General features: G+C 42.3%; 1 protein-coding gene across 1 annotated transcript in view; it reads right to left on the bottom strand.

Annotated features, from left to right (window-relative positions):
- Positions 1-562: 562 nt before the first annotated feature.
- Positions 563-18,908, bottom strand: part of SLC16A10 (solute carrier family 16 member 10) — a 154,827-nt gene continuing 136,481 nt past the window's right edge. The window contains exons 6-8 of the mRNA XM_049772606.1: positions 11,228-11,371; positions 2,576-2,804; positions 563-957 (exon numbers count right to left, since the gene is read on the bottom strand). Coding sequence (XP_049628563.1) covers positions 728-957; positions 2,576-2,804; positions 11,228-11,371 — 603 coding nt within the window. The 3' untranslated portion in view covers positions 563-727. The remainder of the gene's footprint in view (positions 958-2,575; positions 2,805-11,227; positions 11,372-18,908) is intronic.

Below are 18,908 nucleotides of genomic sequence, written 5' to 3'. Positions count from 1 at the left end.
AGAATTAGGGCGTATTTCTAGCTACTTGAATAAAAACACTGCAGATCCAGAGGGAATAGATTGGGTGTGTGTGTGTGTGCTTCCTGGATTGCTCTGCCCTTTGGAACAAGATCTTCTTCATCTCACATCTGATTCTGAATACATTTATTGTTAGTCTCTTCTCTGGGAAGGTCTCTGGACACTGGAGCAAGTCAAAACAACTTTCTTTTGCTTATTTAATAGTAGTAAGCAGCTTTAGCAAGCAGCTCCAACACAGCTTGAGGTTTAGGGCAAACACCTGTTATCTAGAATCTGGCTTAAATGGATGTTTCCAAATAGCAGAAGAAATTAAAAGAGAGATACCAGAACTAAAAACACCATCTGTGACTATAAACAATATTTCCAGGCCTAACCAAACCATAACCCTTTCAGTATAGCTTGAGGTATTTAAAAATATTTTATAAGCTAAGTAGCATTCACAGTTTCCAAAGATGCTTTTTTTTTTAAGTGAATTTTTTCAAATTCTCACACTATTCTAACTTCAGGACTATTTCCATGTACAAGTCTCTGCCCTCAGACTCAGAGGCAGAAGAATGGTTCTTTTGGTGGGTAATATGGATCCTATTTCCCAATTATTGTGCTATTCCTAGGAGGTGATTAAAAAAATAAGAAATTTTCAATTCATATAAAAGAAAAGCTTGCTTGAGCTTCTGAAGGCAAGTCCAGTCTAGTGGAGGTATAGAAGACATTATATCACAGAGTCAGATTCTTTCTTGAAGATTCCAGAGGAGTTCGACAGAGTGTTCTGGTTCTCCAACATCTTTTCCATCTTTTCTCCAGGCACGGTGATACTGATGTCTCTTTGTTTCTTACTATGAATCCACGGGATAATGCAAAGGATAGCACCTCCTACGAGGGGCGGGATCCCAGCAAGGTAGAATGCCACATCATAGGAGCCACGCTTGTCCCGGAGTAACCCTAGGAAGGAAAAAGTTGTCACCACAGGGTGGCTCTGGGAGGCTCAGGAGTCCCGCTGACAGACCATATCTAACATCTTCATCTCAAAAAGGCTAGTTCAAATAGCATGCAGATCACAGATATTTTTAAGAAAATGGGTCTGAAATATGAAACTTTTGTGACAAGGAAAAAAATCCTTTATGGGGCTGGAGTGGTGGCACAAGCGTTAGGGTGTTTGCCTTGCATGTGCTAACCTAGGACGGACCGAGGTTCAAACCCCTGGCGTCCTATATGGTCCCCCAAGCCAGGAGCCATTTCTGAGCTCATAGTAACTCCTGAGCACACCAGGCGTGCCCCCCCCAAAAAAAAGATCCTTTATTTACCATCTTGTCCTAGATAACAGGTCTCAGTTTTCATTCCAAGCATCTGACATGGAAAAAACTTCACAACCCAGCTTTGGTTTTCTCAAACCCCTGACAGTTCATCTGTATTCTGAGATTCTGACAAATAGTGTCAAGGCGTGTGTTTCAGCTAAGAGTGTACGGACCACCATACTGAAATTTCTCTCATCCATGCTCTATGCCTACCTCCAAATGTCTACATGTCAAACTTTCTTGGACTTTTGGTCTATAAAAAACCATAAAATCATAATCTCAGGGACTAGAGTGATAGTACAGCAGGTACATGGCCATTTGATCCCTGGCAACCTATATGGTCCACCAAGCACCACGAGGAGTGATTCCCTGAACACAGAGCCAGAAATAAACCCTAAACACTGAAAGTGTGGCCTCCAAACAAAAAAAAATTACAATTCCAAATCATGAAAGATTATAAATAAAAAAAGGATAAAAAGAATTGTTAAAGGCATTTTGGAGGGCTGGAGAGATAGCATAGTGGTAGGACGTTTTCCTTGCTAACTAATTAAGAGATAACATGAATACAAGTGTGTCACAAATACATCTGGGTCTGCTGCTAAGAATGGCCAGGAATTATTATTCTAATTCAGCTAACAAAAGGATTTCAAGTTTTCTTAGGTTCAGGGAGCTCAAAGGGCTGAATGCATGTTTCCCTGAAAATTTCCAGGAGGAACCCCAAAGCCACTTGATGTGGCTCTCAAAACAAAACAAAAGAAAAACTTAAGTGTTTGGAACTTTTGGAACTTTTACTATACAATCCAGTTTTTTGAAATCTCTAAAAAACATTGCACTGGATAGCTATTTGACTCTGCTAAATAAACAGCAGAAGATTTAACCAGTTATGTACCAACACATCGAAAAATAAAGTATGTATTGTGGATAGAAGCATAACATATATGACACGGAGATATAATTTTCTTTCTTTTTTCTTTTTTTTTTTGGGGGGGTGGGGAGGTTACACCAACAGGTATTCAAAAGTTACTCCTGGCTCTGTGCTCAGGAATCACTCCTGAAGGGCTCAGGGGACCATATAGGATCCTGGGTCAACTGTGTACTAGGTAAAACGCCTTACCCACTGAACTATGGCTTTACCTACTATTTCTTTTAATCTTGAGCTGTTATCAGTTCTAGTAGTACAAAAAAAAAACATAACCAAAGAGTCATAATATATTTACATATACAATAGAAAATGCTGCCAACATTAATGTCAAGAGAATTGTTACCTGCAATGGGTGGACCCACAGTCATGGGTATAGACATGAATCCGAGCAAAAATCCAATTGCTTGGGAGACATCCTGGGCACCAACTAACTCAAAGGCAATGGGAGCCATGATGGAAATGAAGCATCCATCAAAGAGACCCATGATAAGACACACAGCAATGAGGGCCCCAAAGACGCTACACAGTGGAATCATCATGGACATCAGACCAATAAAGAAAAAGGAGAGGACCTAGAACAGATACCACAAAGAAAATTCAGTCCTCATGGAAAGTGAATGGTATAATTACTGAGCAACATAGTTTAGATTGCTTAAATTAAATACACTTAAACTAAATACATTATTCTCCTCCCCAGTTCAGTTCTCCTTAATTTATATATAAATAATATATATAATATATAAATAAATACATATAAATATATATATATAAAACTCATACAGTAATCTCTCCTAAACTTCCCAAACGTTGTATTAAGAGACAAAGATAAAATATCTTTTATATACATAGGTCTTCCTACAAACTGAGGAAAGAAAAAAAAAAGTGGGTGGAACCCAGGAGCCAAGCAGTCTCAGGAACACTGAGTGGAAATAAAAATGATCAAACCAGGGGCTGGAGCAATATCACATCGGTAGGTCACTTGCCTTTCAGGCACCCTACCCGGGGCAGACCCAGGTTCAGTTCCTGGCATCCCATTTGGTACCCCGAGACTGCCAGGAGCAATTTCTGAGCGCAGAGCCAGGAGTAATTTCTGAGCACTGCTGTGTGTGGCCTTAAAACAAACACACAAACAAACATCAAACCTAAATACCCAAACCAAAGTCAACCACAATAGAATGAAGAGACTCAAACAAAAAGCTATCCACAAAAGGGAACTGTTTTGCTAGCAGTCCAGGGGGCTAAGTGTGGAGGTACGGGATGCATGCTGGGAGCAGTAGCGGAGGGAGGTCAACACTTGTGGTGGGAATGGCCCTAATTCATTGTCACTGAAATACAATGTGAAAGACTTATAATTCACATTGGTCTCAATAACAAATTCTTAAAAAAAAGACCAAAAAATGTATCTTTAATATACATACATTGTTTCTAGCTTATATACATACTATGGTTCTAGCCTGTAAGCTCTCTAAGGTCAGACTCTACATACAGAAGTCATCACTGAATAAGGAACTGCAAAGTTTAAGGCTCTCATGCTTAATCAGGACTCAATATCAATATCTTTTAATATCAAATCGAATTCATTCATGATTTTTAAAATTTCACCTTTGAAATTATAAACAACTGACTGAATTAGCCCTTTGCAAAGCAAAAATATGCCAGCCACACCTGCTTTTCAGATTATAGTGCTTCTGATTTAGGAATATAAAAATCTTAGCCTCGCATATTAAAATGACTTACTTTGAATACACCACTAGTTAATATTCTAAACAAGACAAGGATATGCAGGCCAACAGAGTAAAATAATAATTATTATTTAATACATATTTTAAATATATATACTAAATTTTAGTTATTCAAGTTCCAACTTAAATTGATGTTCCAATTCAGACTTGATCATTGTAGGAAATAGATAACCCATAATAAGCAATGAAATCAGAAAGTATTTTCTAGTTCCTAAAAACTAACATATATTATCTAATGTTATTACTTTGATAGTAATAAGTTGATAATTATTGGTATTTTTAAACACAGATTTTTTTTTTTTTTTTTGGTTTTTGGGCCATACCCGTTTGACCCTCAGGGGTTACTCCTGGCTATGCGCTCAGAAATCGCCCCTGGCTGGGGGGACCACATGGGATGCCGGGGGATCGAACCGCGGTCCGTCCTACGCTAGCGCTTGCAAGGCAGACACCTTACCTCTAGCGCCACCTTCCCAGCCCCTTAAACACAGATTTTGTGGTATATATCATAGATGCCTAAATAAGTAAACTTAGGTTAGAACAGAGAAATATTTTGAACAGGGGCCGGGCGGTGGCGCTGGAGGTAAGGTGCCTGCCTTGCCTGCGCTAGCCTAGGACGGACCGCAGTTCGATTCCCCGGCATCCCATATGGTCCCCCAAGAAGCCAGGAGCAACTTCTGAGTGCATAGCCAGGAGTAACCCCTGAGCGTCACAGGGTGTGGCCCAAAAACCAAAAAAAAAAAAAAAATTTTGAACAACTGACATCATTTTGGTCTGAAAATAGCTCTGAACACCGAGTTTTCCTTACATCCTGTGCCATGTTCATAAACCCATTTCCTATTTACAGAATATATTACTGAATAAATGCACATAAAGTGTTCTAGATGTTGTCATAGTTGGATATTCAAAGTAGTATGGGGTACAAAAAAGGAAGAAGCAGACAACTCAACAATGTGCTGTAGGCAAAAAGCTAATTAAAACCAAGCAATACACTGACCTGCAAAAATAATTGTTTTTTAACCATATTTTTCAAAGTCCATATATAGTAATAGTTAACATTCATTTTGTGAGTATTAAGTACCAGGTGCTATTCCAAGCACTTTAAAGAGGGACCCTCACAGCAATGTTTGAACAGTCTCGTTTACAGATGAAGACAATAATGTGGGGAGGGGTGGGACACAGGTAGGTTCCAGAGTCCCCTGTCTGGGAACCAGGTGCAGCAGCATCAGGAACAGATGTGACTGTCATTGGAGAGGACAGACATGGGGCTGGGGAACAAGGGAGCGACCACATAAAGCAGCTACCACATCACTGTCTTCATGTGATTCCCCCCCCCCCCCCGGCACATCAGCAGCTCACGGCAGTCCCTCTCCACATCAGTGTCTGTACAACAGCTCCTGAAGATGGAGGGGGAGGTCAGATTGAGGCCCTTGCAACAACTTAAAGGGCAGAACTCATGAATCACACTTTATAAAACTAAAACTTTTTTTTGTTTTTGTTTTTGGGCCACACCTAGTGACACTCAGCTGTTACTCCTGGCTCTGCGCTCAGAAATCGCTCCTGGCTTGGGGGACCATATGGGACGCACTGGGGGATATTACCATCCCAGGTCAGCCGCATGCAAGGCAAACACCCTACTGCTGCGCCCCCACAGAATACTTTATCAAATGTTTGTGGTATACAGTAATCCAAGTACTTTTTTTTTATTTGTTTTTGGATCACACCTAGTAGCGCTCAGGGTTACTACTGGCTCTGCACTCAGAAATTGCTCCTGGCAGACTCAGGGACCATATGGGGTGCCGGAATTCGAACCACCATTTGTCCTGGGATCAATTTTGTGCAAGGCAAATGCCCCACCGCTGTGCTATCTATTCGGCAAAACAGAAACTTTCGAGCTCTGTAGCCAGAACAATATGTGGGAACTAAGGGGCCTAAGATAGCTCAAAGGCTAGAGTGTATGTGTGTGGTATCATAGAACCAAGCAACTCAAGTTCCCTGAGTTCCACTGCCAGGTATGGTCCCCAATCCCCCTGGAAAAAAGAAAATTAAAGGAAAGCTCTCCTTTGAATTTCTTTTTGTATTGTGAACACATGTTCACTTCCTTGCCTGGCATCAGCACTTGACAAGTGTCCGCTTCCCTGCAAAGGCTTCTGCAAGGCTTCAGTACAAGGAAAGTGCCCAGCTTGCTGTGTCCGTGTTACAGGGAGCTACAGCATGCTGTGGAAAGCCATCTCTGGCCAAATTTTTGATCTTTCCAGGGAGTGCAATTAGGGCAGAGAAGGGACCATTATGACAATAATAGTTGGATAAGAACTTGGTGCTGAAAAGAGATAAAGTGATATGCATGATACCCCTTCAGTAAAAACATTGCAAGATACAGTCTAAAAGGAAGAGAGAGAGAGAGAGAGAGAGAGAGAGAGAGAGAGAGGTAGAGAGAGAGGTAGAGAGGTAGAGAGAAGAAAAATGTTTGCAATAGAAGTAGGCAGTGGGAGGGCAGGAAGGCAGGAAGCAGTTGGGGACATTGGTGGTAGGAAATGTGCACTGGTGAAGGAACAACTTTGTAACTAGGTATCTCATGGTGAGTCAACTGAAATTTTATTTTAAAAAGTTTTGGAGGCCGGAGAGATAGTACAGTGGATAGGATGTTTGCCTTGCACATGGTTGACCTGGGTCCAATCCTGAGCATCCTATATGGTCATGCCAGCTTGTTGGGAGTGATTACTGAGTGCAGAGTCAGGAGTAGCCCCTGAACATAGCCAGGTTAGGCCCCCAAACAAAACGAAACAAAAAAAAGTTTTTGCTCAGCTGGAGCTATAGCACAGTGGGCAGGGTGTTTGCCTTGTACATGGCCAACCCGGGTTCAATCCCTGATATCTTTATAGTCCCCGAGCCTGCCAGGAGTAATTTCTGAGCAGAGTCAGGAGTAATCCCTGAACACTACCAGATGTGGCCCAATAAATAAACAAAAAAGTTTTTGCTCTTTTGTTACTGAGATCTAACTTCTAAACCTTTGAAACACTCATACTTCTGAAAGTTACCTATTAAAGATATAAATCTGGGGACCCCCATGGGCCAGAGAGATAGCACAGCAGTAGGGCATTTACCTTGCACATGCCGATCCAGGACAGATGGTTGTTTGAATCCCGGTATCCCATATGGTCCCCCGTGTCTGCCAGGAGCAATTTCTAATCACAGAGCCTGGAGTAACCCCTGAGTGCCACTGGGTGTGACCCAAAAACAAAAACAAAAACATAAAAAAAAAATCTAGGTCCCCTGAGAGGTCATACAGCAGGTAAGGTAAGACAATACAACCTTGCATGCAGTTGATCACCACAATCATACATGGTCCTCTAAGCACAGGCTGATATGGTCCAAAAACAAAAACAAATATATCCCAAAGTCCCAAATCTGGAGCAGTTTTATGGTGATGAGGAAGACATGGGTGGCATTAGGGTTAGGGGCATATTTTGTATGTGTGTGACTCTGATTCCACCCCCAGCATCAGATGTTCTCCTCCCCTACACTGAGCACTGCTAGGGGTGACCCTGGTGGTCCCTAGAACTGCAGAGCCTCAGCAGCACCTCAACCACCTCAGGCCTTCACATTGTGCTGTCTATCCTGCTTAGTTGAGTGTCAGAGAACTCCCACACTCAGGGATATACTCCTGGCTATGCACTCAGAAATCGCTCCTGGCTTGGGGGACCATATGGGACACCAGGGGATCGAACCATGGTTCATCCTAGGTTAGCACATGCAAGGCAAACACCACACTGCTTGTGCCACCGCTCCAGTCCGTATTATTTATTTTTTATTTTTGCTTTTGGGGCCATACCTGGTGATGCTCAGGGGTTATAACTGGCTATGCACTCAGAAGTCGTTCTTGGCTTGGGGGACCATATGGAATGCCGGGGGATGGAACTGTGGTTACGTACTGGGTCAGCTGAGGGGAAGGCAAATGCCCTAATGCTGTGCTATTGCTCCGCCTCTCAAAATTTTTTTAAATTCAGAACTTTTTTTTTTTTTTTTGGTTTTTGGGCCACACCCAGCAGTGCTCAGGGAATACTCTTGGTTGTCTGCTCAGAAATAGCTCCTGGCAGGTACGGGGGACCATATGGGACACCGGGATTTGAACCAACCACCTTTGGTCCTGGATCGGCTGCTTGCAAGGCAAACGCTGCTGTGCTATCTCTCCGGGCCCTAATTCAGAACTCTTAAGCAAAAATATGAGACACAGATCCCTGAAATCTTAGTATGTGTAAGCAAAGATCTCAGATGAGAACATCTAGGCTCTTCTCTTCCCTCTTCAAGTCTGCTCCAAAATAATGGTATTTGATGGACTAATAAAATGTATGCAAGAAAGGTTCAATGGTGCACTTGATGCAGTTTCTTTCTCTTATCTATCTTGCTAATAAGCCTATCTGTCTTACAGCAGCCCTCTACTGGCTCCATTTGCCTCAATATCCAAAGGATCAGGACCTGACGAGAGACCGTGTGAGAGGTTGGATGTGTCTTCTGGGCTTGGTTAACCCTCAGAACTGGCCTCAGACAGACATTAAAGATCAGGCAGTAAGGTGTGAGGAAGTCCCTCCAGTGCCCCAGCCCAGCACATAGGGGAAGAGGGAGAGCTGGGGGCGGGGGGCAGGAGCCAATGGGCAGAATTAGGATAGCAGAAACAAGAACCTAATACTCCCCCAATAATCCCCACCAAGAGTTTGGTGACAATGGAGGTAGGAAAAAGGAGCTTATTGTGGCGTAGGGACACAAAAGCTGTAACTTGTGTTCATGCCAGGGCATGATGAATGCCCAGCAGTCCCAGAGCACCCCTCCAAGGCCCTCCTTCTCTTTCACAGGCCTGTGAAATGCAGTCAGTGCTTGACTCACTATGTACCACTGGTTGTCTCTAGCACTGCGGCGGTGGCGCTCAGGGCTTACTCCTAGCTCTGCGCTCAGAAATCGCTCCTGGCAGGCTCGGGAGACCATATAGGATGCTGGGATTCGAACCACCCTCCATCCTGGATCGGCTGCATACAAGGGGAATGCCTTACTGCTGTGCATATCTCCAGCCCCCGAGGCTCTATTTTTTGAATTGGAAGAAAGGAAGATGTAACGCAATAAATGTCCTTTAGAGGGCCCCGGTTACCTGAAAACAAAAGCAAATGGTAACTAAATGTTTGATAGTCACTGTGAAGTATTTATAAAGCCATTTTTACTTATTATTTATTTTTTTATTTTGGGGCCACACCTGGCAGCACTCAGGGGTTAATCCTGGCCCTGCGCTCAGAAATAGCTCTTGGCAGGCTTGGGGGACCATACAGGATGCTGGGAATCGAACCCGGGTCTGCACTGGGTCAGCTGCATACAAGTCAAACACCTTACCACTGTGCTATCACTCTGGCCCCTATGAAGCCAATTTTAATTTTATTTTTTGGGGGGACACACCCTGTGACGCTCAGGGGTTACTCCTGGCTATGCACTCAGAAATTGCTCCTGGCTTGGGGGACCATATGGAATGCCGAGGGATTGAACCTCAGTCTGTCCTACAATAGCACCAGCAAGGCAGACACCTTATCGCTCTGCACCACTGCTCCAGCCCCTATAAAGCCATTATAAAAGCAAATACTTCTTATAAGATGAAGCATTTATAAAGCTAATTTTATTATCAAATAATGGATATTGGGGATGGAGTGATAGCACAGTAATAAAGTGTTTGCCTTTCATGCAGCCGACCTGGGACAGACCCAGGTTTGCTCCCCGGCATCCCATATGGTCCCGAGCCTGCCAGGAGTAATTTTTGAGTGCAGAGTCAGGAGTGACCCTGAGTGCCGCCGGGTATGGCCAAAACAAATAAACAAAAATAATGGGTATTTTATAAAGTGCATGCTACCATTTGCTCGCAATCCTGTCTAGCTGTGTGACTAGATTCCTTCCTATGGCTTACCTTATACACACACAGAGACCAATGTGTGTATAGTTTACAATGTAAGACATCTAGAGCCACTGTATGCACACATGACTTCCTCTGCTTGGAAAAACCCTCCTTTGACTAAGCTAAATACCCTACACTTCTTCACCTTGGCAGCCCAGGAAGTCAGCTCAGAGTCTCACTTAGTACACAGTTTCCATGGTGTCCACCCAGCATCCCCATAATTGCCCTGCACTTCCCCACTATTTGCTCTGTCTCTCTATGAGATCATTAACTTTTAACTGAAAGCATAGGACTATGCTGCCACTGCAGCATTTAGTAGTGGAGGAGACACTTAAATACTTATCCAATGCATGTCAATATGATGCTGGAATTAATATTTATTTAGTGCACAAGCCATAATACACAGGAGGCAATTTGCAATAAAGATCCTGAAAGGAAAAAAAAAAGACCCTGAAAGGACCACCCTCCCCGTCCCCAAATTTTACAAGATAATGCAAAAGGTATATGACTCTGCAAAATTTGCCCCCCAAAAATAAATAAAAAGCATTCTTTGAATATCTTCTTAGAAATAAACAGTGGGCAAAAATATTTTTTGGGTTGGTGGGGTGCCATAATGAAACAGAGAAGATTTTTGTTTGCCAATTTTTCATGTTGAAAGCCCTAAATTAACTTTTATCCTTGAAAAAAATATGTGCACATTATGTTCTAGGAAACACTTATTTTTACAAAAAAGTTAAACAAATAAGTATATATAATGAGTGTGAAGCCAAAAAAATAATAAAAAGCTTAAGAAAATACTTGTATGGGTCAGGGAAGGGATCACTAAGATAATGACAGAGGGAAGTGGTCACTCTGGACAAGGACTGGGTTCAGATATGAGGTAAAGTGATATGCATGATACCCTATCCATAACAGTATTGTAAACCACAGTGCCTAAAGCAGGAAAAAATAGAAAAGAAAAAATAGCCCCTGCTGGAGAGGCAGGTTGGAGGGCTGGAGAGAAACTAGGGACATTGGTGAAATGAAGTAGACACTAGGAAAGGGAGGGGTGCTCGAACATTGTATCCCTAGAACTCAATCATGAATAATTTTGTGACTTTTTATTTCATGGTGATTGATAAATTGTAGAAAGGAAAGAAAAAAGAAAGAAAGAAAGAAAGAAAGAAAGAAAGAAAGAAAGAAAGAAAGAAAGAAAGAAAGAAAGAAAGAAAGAAAGAAAGAAAGAAAGAAAGAAAGAAAGAAAGAAAGAAAGAAAGAAAGAGGGAGGGAGGGAGGGAGGGAGGGAGGGAGGGAGGGAGAGGGAGAGAGGGAGAGAGAGAGAGAGAAGTACCTGTAGATAAATCTTCTTCACACCAGGCACATAGTCTGCAATCCGGCCAAAGAGCAGCCGTCCCACACCTGAAGTGATGCCAATGCACATGAGCAGCACCTCTTTATTTGTCTCATTTTGGAATTTTTCATTTACATATTTCATCTGTGGACCAAAGAGAGAGGTCACATAAATATGGTAATAAAGACAGGCCAAGGTTTGATGTTTGTCCAGTTTTGCATCTCTCTTCTTTTGAAACGTACTTCCTTTCAAATTCAATTATCGACAAAAATTTGTTCTGTGTATATTTCTTATATGAAGAAAACATAGCATGATTTAGATCACATTTAGAATAAGTGTTTGGGGTCCAAAGAGATAGATAGATATTACAGCAGGTTGAGTTCTTGTCTTACATGCATCTACCCAAATTCAATCCCTGTCATCCTGTATTGTCTCCTGAGTCCACCAGGAGTAGTTCCTGAGTAAACACAGCCAAGAGTAAACCTTGAACACCACTATAGTGGCTCCTAAACAAACAAACCCCAAAAAAGCGGATTTGTGGGGTTTTGTTTTTGAAGTTCCAGGAATCAAACCCAGTATCTCACACATACAAGTGCTCTACTGCTAAATTACATCCTCAGCCAAAAGTGAGATTTATTTTTGGAAGGAGCCACACTCGAGATGGTGGATGTTACTTTCAGTAGTGCATGGGGGAACCATGCACCAGATTCTTACAAGCAAAGCATGTGCTCTGCCTATAGAACTATCTGTGTGGTCCCAGATGTGAATCTTTTTTTTTTTTTTTTGGTTTGAATCACTCACAGTCAGTGGTGCTCAGCAGTTACTTCTGGCTCTGTACTGAGAGTGACTCTTGTCATTGCTTAGGGGACCATGTAGAAAGAAGAAAACCAGGAAGAAAACCTAGGTTTTCTGCATGCAAAGCATACCCTCAACACTGAACTGTCTCTCCTGGCTTCAGAAGTAAAAAACAATTTTTGCTTTGTTTTGGGTCACCACTCAGGGTTTATCCCTGGCTCTGCACTCAGGCATCAGTTCTGGAGGTGCTCAGAGACCATATGGGGTGCTGGGGTCTAAGCCATCTTGTCTTATCTATGTACTATTTCTCTGGCCCCTAAGTGAGAATTGTTTAAAGAGTTCTTTTAATTTTATAATATTAAACCACAATGGTTCCCTCAGCCCTGCAGGAGTGATCTTCAAGCAGCCGTGAGCCTCACTTGGTGTGGCCCCCTCCCTCCCAAAAGTGATGATGAAGATTAAAATATCTATGTAAAGAACTTAAATAGAGCCTGACACAATAATAATCAGAGATTCATTTAGCCCATGTTTTTAAAGGATTATTTCACCTCAATATACAATTCTTAGAATAGCAATCACAAACCAATAATCTGCTGACTAGGCAGAAGGACAAGGTGGCTGTTATTTTCCATGACACTGTCTAATGTAAGATTGCTCCTATTCCTCACCTCCCTCACAGTTTGGCACCTTGTATTTAGTATTCCATCTCTCTGGGCAAGGAGAAAGAGCATGCAAGACCTGCCTGCAGTCTCTGAAATAAACAAAATATTATAATACAGTTGGCTTTCCCCAACAGACAGACTCACTGGTCACTACAGCAAACATTCTGATCTCCACTATTGCAAAGTCAACCCCTAATGAGGTTGACTGATGGAGGGATGGAGGATGAGGCCTTTCTCCTCCAGCTCGGACCACGCGTCTGTTACCCTGTTCAGCCGGCGGTTCTGAGGAGAATGCGGCAGGAAGAAAGGCAACAGGCAGTCAGGCTTCCGAAGAAAACAGCTCTTTATTCCGTGAAAAGGCCGAAGCCAAAAGGCCTAAGAATAGGCCCCAGGAAAAAAGCCCCTCACCTTCCACACTCCACTAGCCTGGGGCTAGGGATGGAACTCAGGGTGTCACAAATGTGAGGCATGAGCTCTCCCACAGTCCCTAGACCTACTCCAGACACACTAGAAAGCTGCATCATATCTTTCAGAAGGCTCTACAGCCTTCATGGCTGATTCCCTTGTGGGACCAGTAAGATTTCTGGGCGACATCTCCTTTAGAGCCTTCTCTTCAGCATTTTTTTGTTTGTTTTTGGGTCACACCCGGCAGCGCTCAGGGATTACTCCTGGCTCTATGCTCAGAAATCGCCCCTGGCAGGCACAGGGGACCATATGGGATGCCGTCCTTCTGCAGGAAAGGCAAACACCTTACCTCCATGCTATCTTTCCAGCCCTTCTTCAGCATTTTTAACTCCCTTGGATATGTCAATGTCACATCATTTTTCCCCTTCAGAAACTGGTCAATGTCATACCTAATTTCTACACTTTCAAACTGATCTGGAATAATTCTAAAAATGGATGTGATCTCAATTCCTTATTCATTGGTTGCTTATTGTCTATATTTATTCTCCATAGTTTGCTATTAAAAACCTTCCATAACTTATCACCAATCTATCTTGGTACTTCTGTAATGGAAAACAGGACTCAGGTAAACATTATAAGACTACAGGTTTGTTGGAGAGAGGAAGATCATAAATTATAGACAGCACTATTACTTCTTGGTGTCCTATTTCATTAAAACAAAAAGGATCAGAAGGGGCCGGGAAGGTGGCGCTAGAGGTAAGGTGTCTGCCTTACAAGCGCTAGCCAAGGAACGGACCGCGGTTCGATCCCCCGGCGTCCCATATGGTCCCCCCAAGCCAGGGGCGATTTCTGAGCACATAGCCAGGAGTAACCCCTGAGCGTCAAACGGGTGTGGCCCAAAAACCAAAAAAAAAAAAAAAAAAAGATCAGAAATCTTGATTTTTGGTGTGGAAATGTTAGCACCTAATTTAAATTTCAAACATTGCATGATTCAACCCCATGTATGCCAAACAAAACGTGCCTGCCAATTACATCAAGCCAGCTTTGATCGCAGCCTTGATCCCTCCTGACCCTGCAGGATGATGGGTTTATTCTGTGTCACTTTAGTCCATGTGATGTGCTCTCTCCTCTCTGCCTGTCTCCTGTCATTTCTACGATCTTCGGCCTCTGAGTCAACTCATTCCCATATGGAAATCCTGGGTTTTTTATAGATCTGCCCTGGATCTCAGCTTCCATCTCCTTGTTATTGCCTTGTTTTAAATTGGCACCTTAAAGCAATGGGTGTTCTTATATAGTTTTTTAAAAATTCTCCTGCCATACATTCTCTTGAGTAAACTTCTCCAGATGAGATTTACTAAATACCTGCCGGCATGTTTCAAAAGTATATTGAATTCAACATATCCCTGTAAAACTCCCCCTCTTCTTAAAAACTGTCCCCTCCCCTTCAGAAATTGGTTACCAAAGCAGAGAGCTGATAATGTCAGGAATTAATACCTCTTTTCAGATCCAGAAGTCATGATGATTTCACCTCCTAAATCTCTCAGATAAATTTTCTTGGCTCTGTGTTTACCAGTCTGAATTTTTATTACTCTTCACCTGAGACCACTATTGTAGCATTCTAACTATTTCTTCTCTGGGGAAGCCCCCACTGTCACCTTATATCTTTAACCAGTCTCTCAGATTAACAGATAAAGGTAAAAATAAAAATTAAAAGATGCCCTTCAACAGATGAATGACTAAAGAAACTGTGGTACATATACACAATAGAATACTGTGCAGCTATCAAAGAGATGAAGTCATGAAATTTTCCTATACATGGATGTACATGGAATCTATTATGCTGAGGAGGGAGAGAGAAAGATACAGAAGTTTTACTCATCTATGGGTTTTAAATGACATTTTTAGCAGTATCTCAGAGACAAGAGAGACGTGGGCTGGAAGGTACAGCTCATGACATGAAGCTCACCACATGTAGAGTGATGAGTGTAATTAGAGAAATAACTACACTGAGAACTATCATGAAAATGTGAATGAATGAGGGAAGTAGAAAGCCTGTCTTGAGTACAGGTGTGGGGGGGAGGAGGAGGGAGATCCTGGAAATTGGTGGTGGGAATGTTGCACTGGTGAAGGGGGCTTACATGACTGTAATCATACAACTACAATCATATTTGTAATCACAGTCTTTAAATAAAGATAATTTAACAATAAAAAAAGGATATGCAGCGCTGCGGTAGGCGAGTATGCCGGTGTCTGCTTTGTAGCTCACCTGGCAACAGGGCCGGACTGGCCATTGGGAGGACAGGGCATTGTGCGGCAGTTTGGGCACTCGGGCTCAAAAAAGATTAGCCATCACTGACTTAGGGCTTCAAAGACAATATCATTTTAGACAAAGATGACCTCAAACTAGCTTAGATGAAGGAACTCTACAACAAGACCACAAATGTTAACACCACTGTAAACAAACTATCCACACTTACATAAGAAAAATTAAAATAGTACAGTGGTCCTTATCATGATAAGGAGGTTTAGACAAAGCAGAGACAAATTATAACCCAATTCTGAAGAAAGTGGGATAAAATTATGCACATTCATCATCATTATTGAACATTTGAATCCAGACTCTAGAGTAGTAATCTTCTTCAAGATGCACCTACAGAAGGTATTCTAACTTTTTTGTTGGGGGCATGTCCAGCAATGCTCAGAGGCTGCTTCCAACTTGGTGCACAGGATTGGGGTCCATGAGTGTGATTTCAGAATCAAACCCAGGCCTACAAAGTTTCTGCTCCAGCCCCATATTGCAGTGCTCAGGAGCTATGCCTGGCTCTGTACTCAGTAATGAACCCTGACTTAGAGGGCCATATATGGTATCAGATAAACCAGGATACTGGCTACCACTGTTACATGCAAGGCAAGTGACTTACCTCTCCGGCCTGTTACGACTCTTATTTTTTGGCTTTTTTGGGTCATACCTAACTATGTCCAGAAATTATTCTTAGCTCTGCAGTCAGTAGTCACTCATGGCAGTGGTTGGGGTGCATATGGTATGCTGGGGATAGAAGATAGGCCAGCAGCATGCAAAGGAGGTGTCCTACACACTGTGCTCTTGCTCTGGCTCTACCTATTATAACTCTTTTTTGTTTGTTTGTTTTTTGGGCCACATGGGTAGCGCTCAGGGGTTACTCCCAGCTCTGCACTCAGAAATTGCTCCTGGCTTGGGGGACCACATGGGATGCCAGGATTGAACCTGCATTCATCCTGGGCCAGCCGCATGCAAGGCAAATGCCCTATTGCTATGCTACCACACTGGCCCCTAAATTTTGAGACATAATTTAGTTTTCAAAAACTTTCATTTTATGTGTTAAAACTAAGATCATCTGCCTACCAATTTGCTTTAGTCTTTTATTCGTTGTTTATTTTCCCACCTCCTACTTTTTAGTGCTTAAAGGGAATAATAAGATACAATTTGGGGTTACTTGAAATAAGAGAAATTTGGTAAATTCAAATTATGTTTAAATAGAAGCTTAGTTCTTCAGCTATAAGAAGTATTATTTCACTGAATGCATCAGTGCTGTCACTGTTCTCTAACTAGAGGAAGAACTTCAGCTGCCTAGGAACACAAAAACACAACACAAAAATGCCTTCTGGGAGCCGGAGAGATAGCATGGAGGTAAGGCATTTGCTTTGCATGCAGAAGGTCAGTGGTTTAAATCTAGGCATCCCATATGGTTCCCCGAGCCTGCCAGGAGCAATTTCTGAGCATAGAGCCAGGAGTAACCCCTGAGTGCTGCCGGGTGTGACCCAAAAACAAAAACAAACAAAAAAAACAACAAAAAAAGCCTTCTGGATACCTATATTCATTGCAGTGCTATTTACAATAGCCAGAATCTAGAAACAACCAAGATGCCCTTCAACAGATGAATGGCTAAAGAAATAGTGGTACACAATGGAATATTATGCAACCATCAGGAGAGATGAAGTCATGAAATTTTCCTATACACAGAAAATGGAAACTATTATACTGAGTGAAATAAATCAGAGGGAGAGAGATAGATGCAGAATAGTCTTACTCATCTATGGGATTTAAGAAAAATAAATGACATTATTGTAATAATACCCAGAGACAATAGAGATGAGTGCTGGAAGAACCAGCTCATGATATAAAGCTTACTACAAAGAATGGTGAGTGCAGTTAGGAAAATAACTACACTAACAACTATCATTACAATGCTAATAAGTGAGAGAAGTAGAATGCCTGTCTCGAATACAGGCAGGGGGTTGGGGAAGAGAGAGATGGTGGGCACTGGTGGTGAAGAGGGGGTGTTCTTTTTTCTTTATTTATATAATTGAGACCCAACTACAAATATGTTTGTAATCATGATTCTTAAGTAAAGATATTGTTTAAAAAAAAAAAACAAAAAACTTCAGCTGCAGGGACTGAGAGATTAAGGTACATGCAGTCAACTCCATTTCAGTCCCTGGCACTATATCCTAAATACCCACAGCGTGTGGCCCTGGAAGCCTCAGCACCTTCAAGGCTGTACCAGCAACACCCAACACAAAAGGACTAGTTGTCAGAAAATGGCAAGGCATGGCCCTCAGGCTCTCTAGACGGTTTGGGAGCTCCCCAGAATGAATAAAGAAGATAAAACAAACTTCAGTTTCTAACGCTCCCTCATCTTTGCCCCCCAGCTCAAATATTTAAAATAGAACCTTCCTCCTTTCCTCTCTCCCTCCCTCCCTTCCTCCTTCCTTCCTCCCTTCCGCCTCCCTTCCTTCCTTCCCTCCCTCCCTCCCTCCCTCCCTCCATCCATCCACCCTTCCCTCCCTTCCGTTTTTGAACTGGGGTTTGCCATGTAAAAATTAAGTTATTTTTCCCCTGTATCTCTAGCCCCCAAAGGATTTTTAGTCAGTGAATCAGGAATTATGGTGAGGGGTTTAAAAATAGGATATGGGGGGGCAGAGAGATAGTATGGAGGTAGGGTGTTTGCCTTGCATGCAGAAGGAGAGTGATTTGAATCCTGGCATCCCATATGGTCCCCCAAGCCTGCCAGAATCGATTTCTGAGCGTAGAGCCAGGAGTAACCCCTGAGCACTACTAGGTGTGACCCAAAAAACCAAAACAACAACAACAACAAACCATAAAAATAGGATATGGGAGTGCTGGATTTCTAAGTTCTGAATTTCTAAGTGCTGAATTTCTAATATTCTCCTCACTGAGATCTCTGTAAAGAGGATCTGGATATGTTCATGCTTAAGCCTGATGCCTGTGACTACTGGCCCTGGTATATCTCTCACCTGCAGCAAACTCAGGATTTTGGCTTAGAAAAAGCTTGAATACTGGGTATCACTGACATATCCAATCAACACTCTCGTGGGTAGAGACATTAAAGTATTGAACACATGTTTTAATTTTAAACCAAGCATATTTAAATTATATAAAGCATTTACAAAGAGGATAATATCATTCTGTGTAGAGCAGCTGTTTAAAGTAGATGTCATCCAATTATATGTGCTTTGGGGGCAAGAATCAGTCTTTCATTTATGTTCTCAAATACTTGTTTATTCCAGGGAATATACCTCTGAGGGATTAACAGAATCTCATTGTTTGATAGTACTGTTACCTGTTCGGAAAACAATTCTACCATCTTAAAAGTACTGCGTATGGAGCTGGCCTTGTAGGCAGTCAATCCCAATCCAATCCTTGATACTTAATATAGTCCCCTAAGCCCTGATAGAAATGACCCCTGAGCACAGAAGTAGGAATAAGTCCTGAGCACCACCAGTGGTCTCCAAATCCTCCCCTCAAATAACAGAAAACA

Source organism: Suncus etruscus, chromosome 4, assembly GCF_024139225.1.
Source record: "Suncus etruscus isolate mSunEtr1 chromosome 4, mSunEtr1.pri.cur, whole genome shotgun sequence".
NCBI lineage: Eukaryota > Metazoa > Chordata > Mammalia > Eulipotyphla > Soricidae > Suncus > Suncus etruscus.
This window is presented reverse-complemented; position numbering and strand designations above follow the sequence as displayed.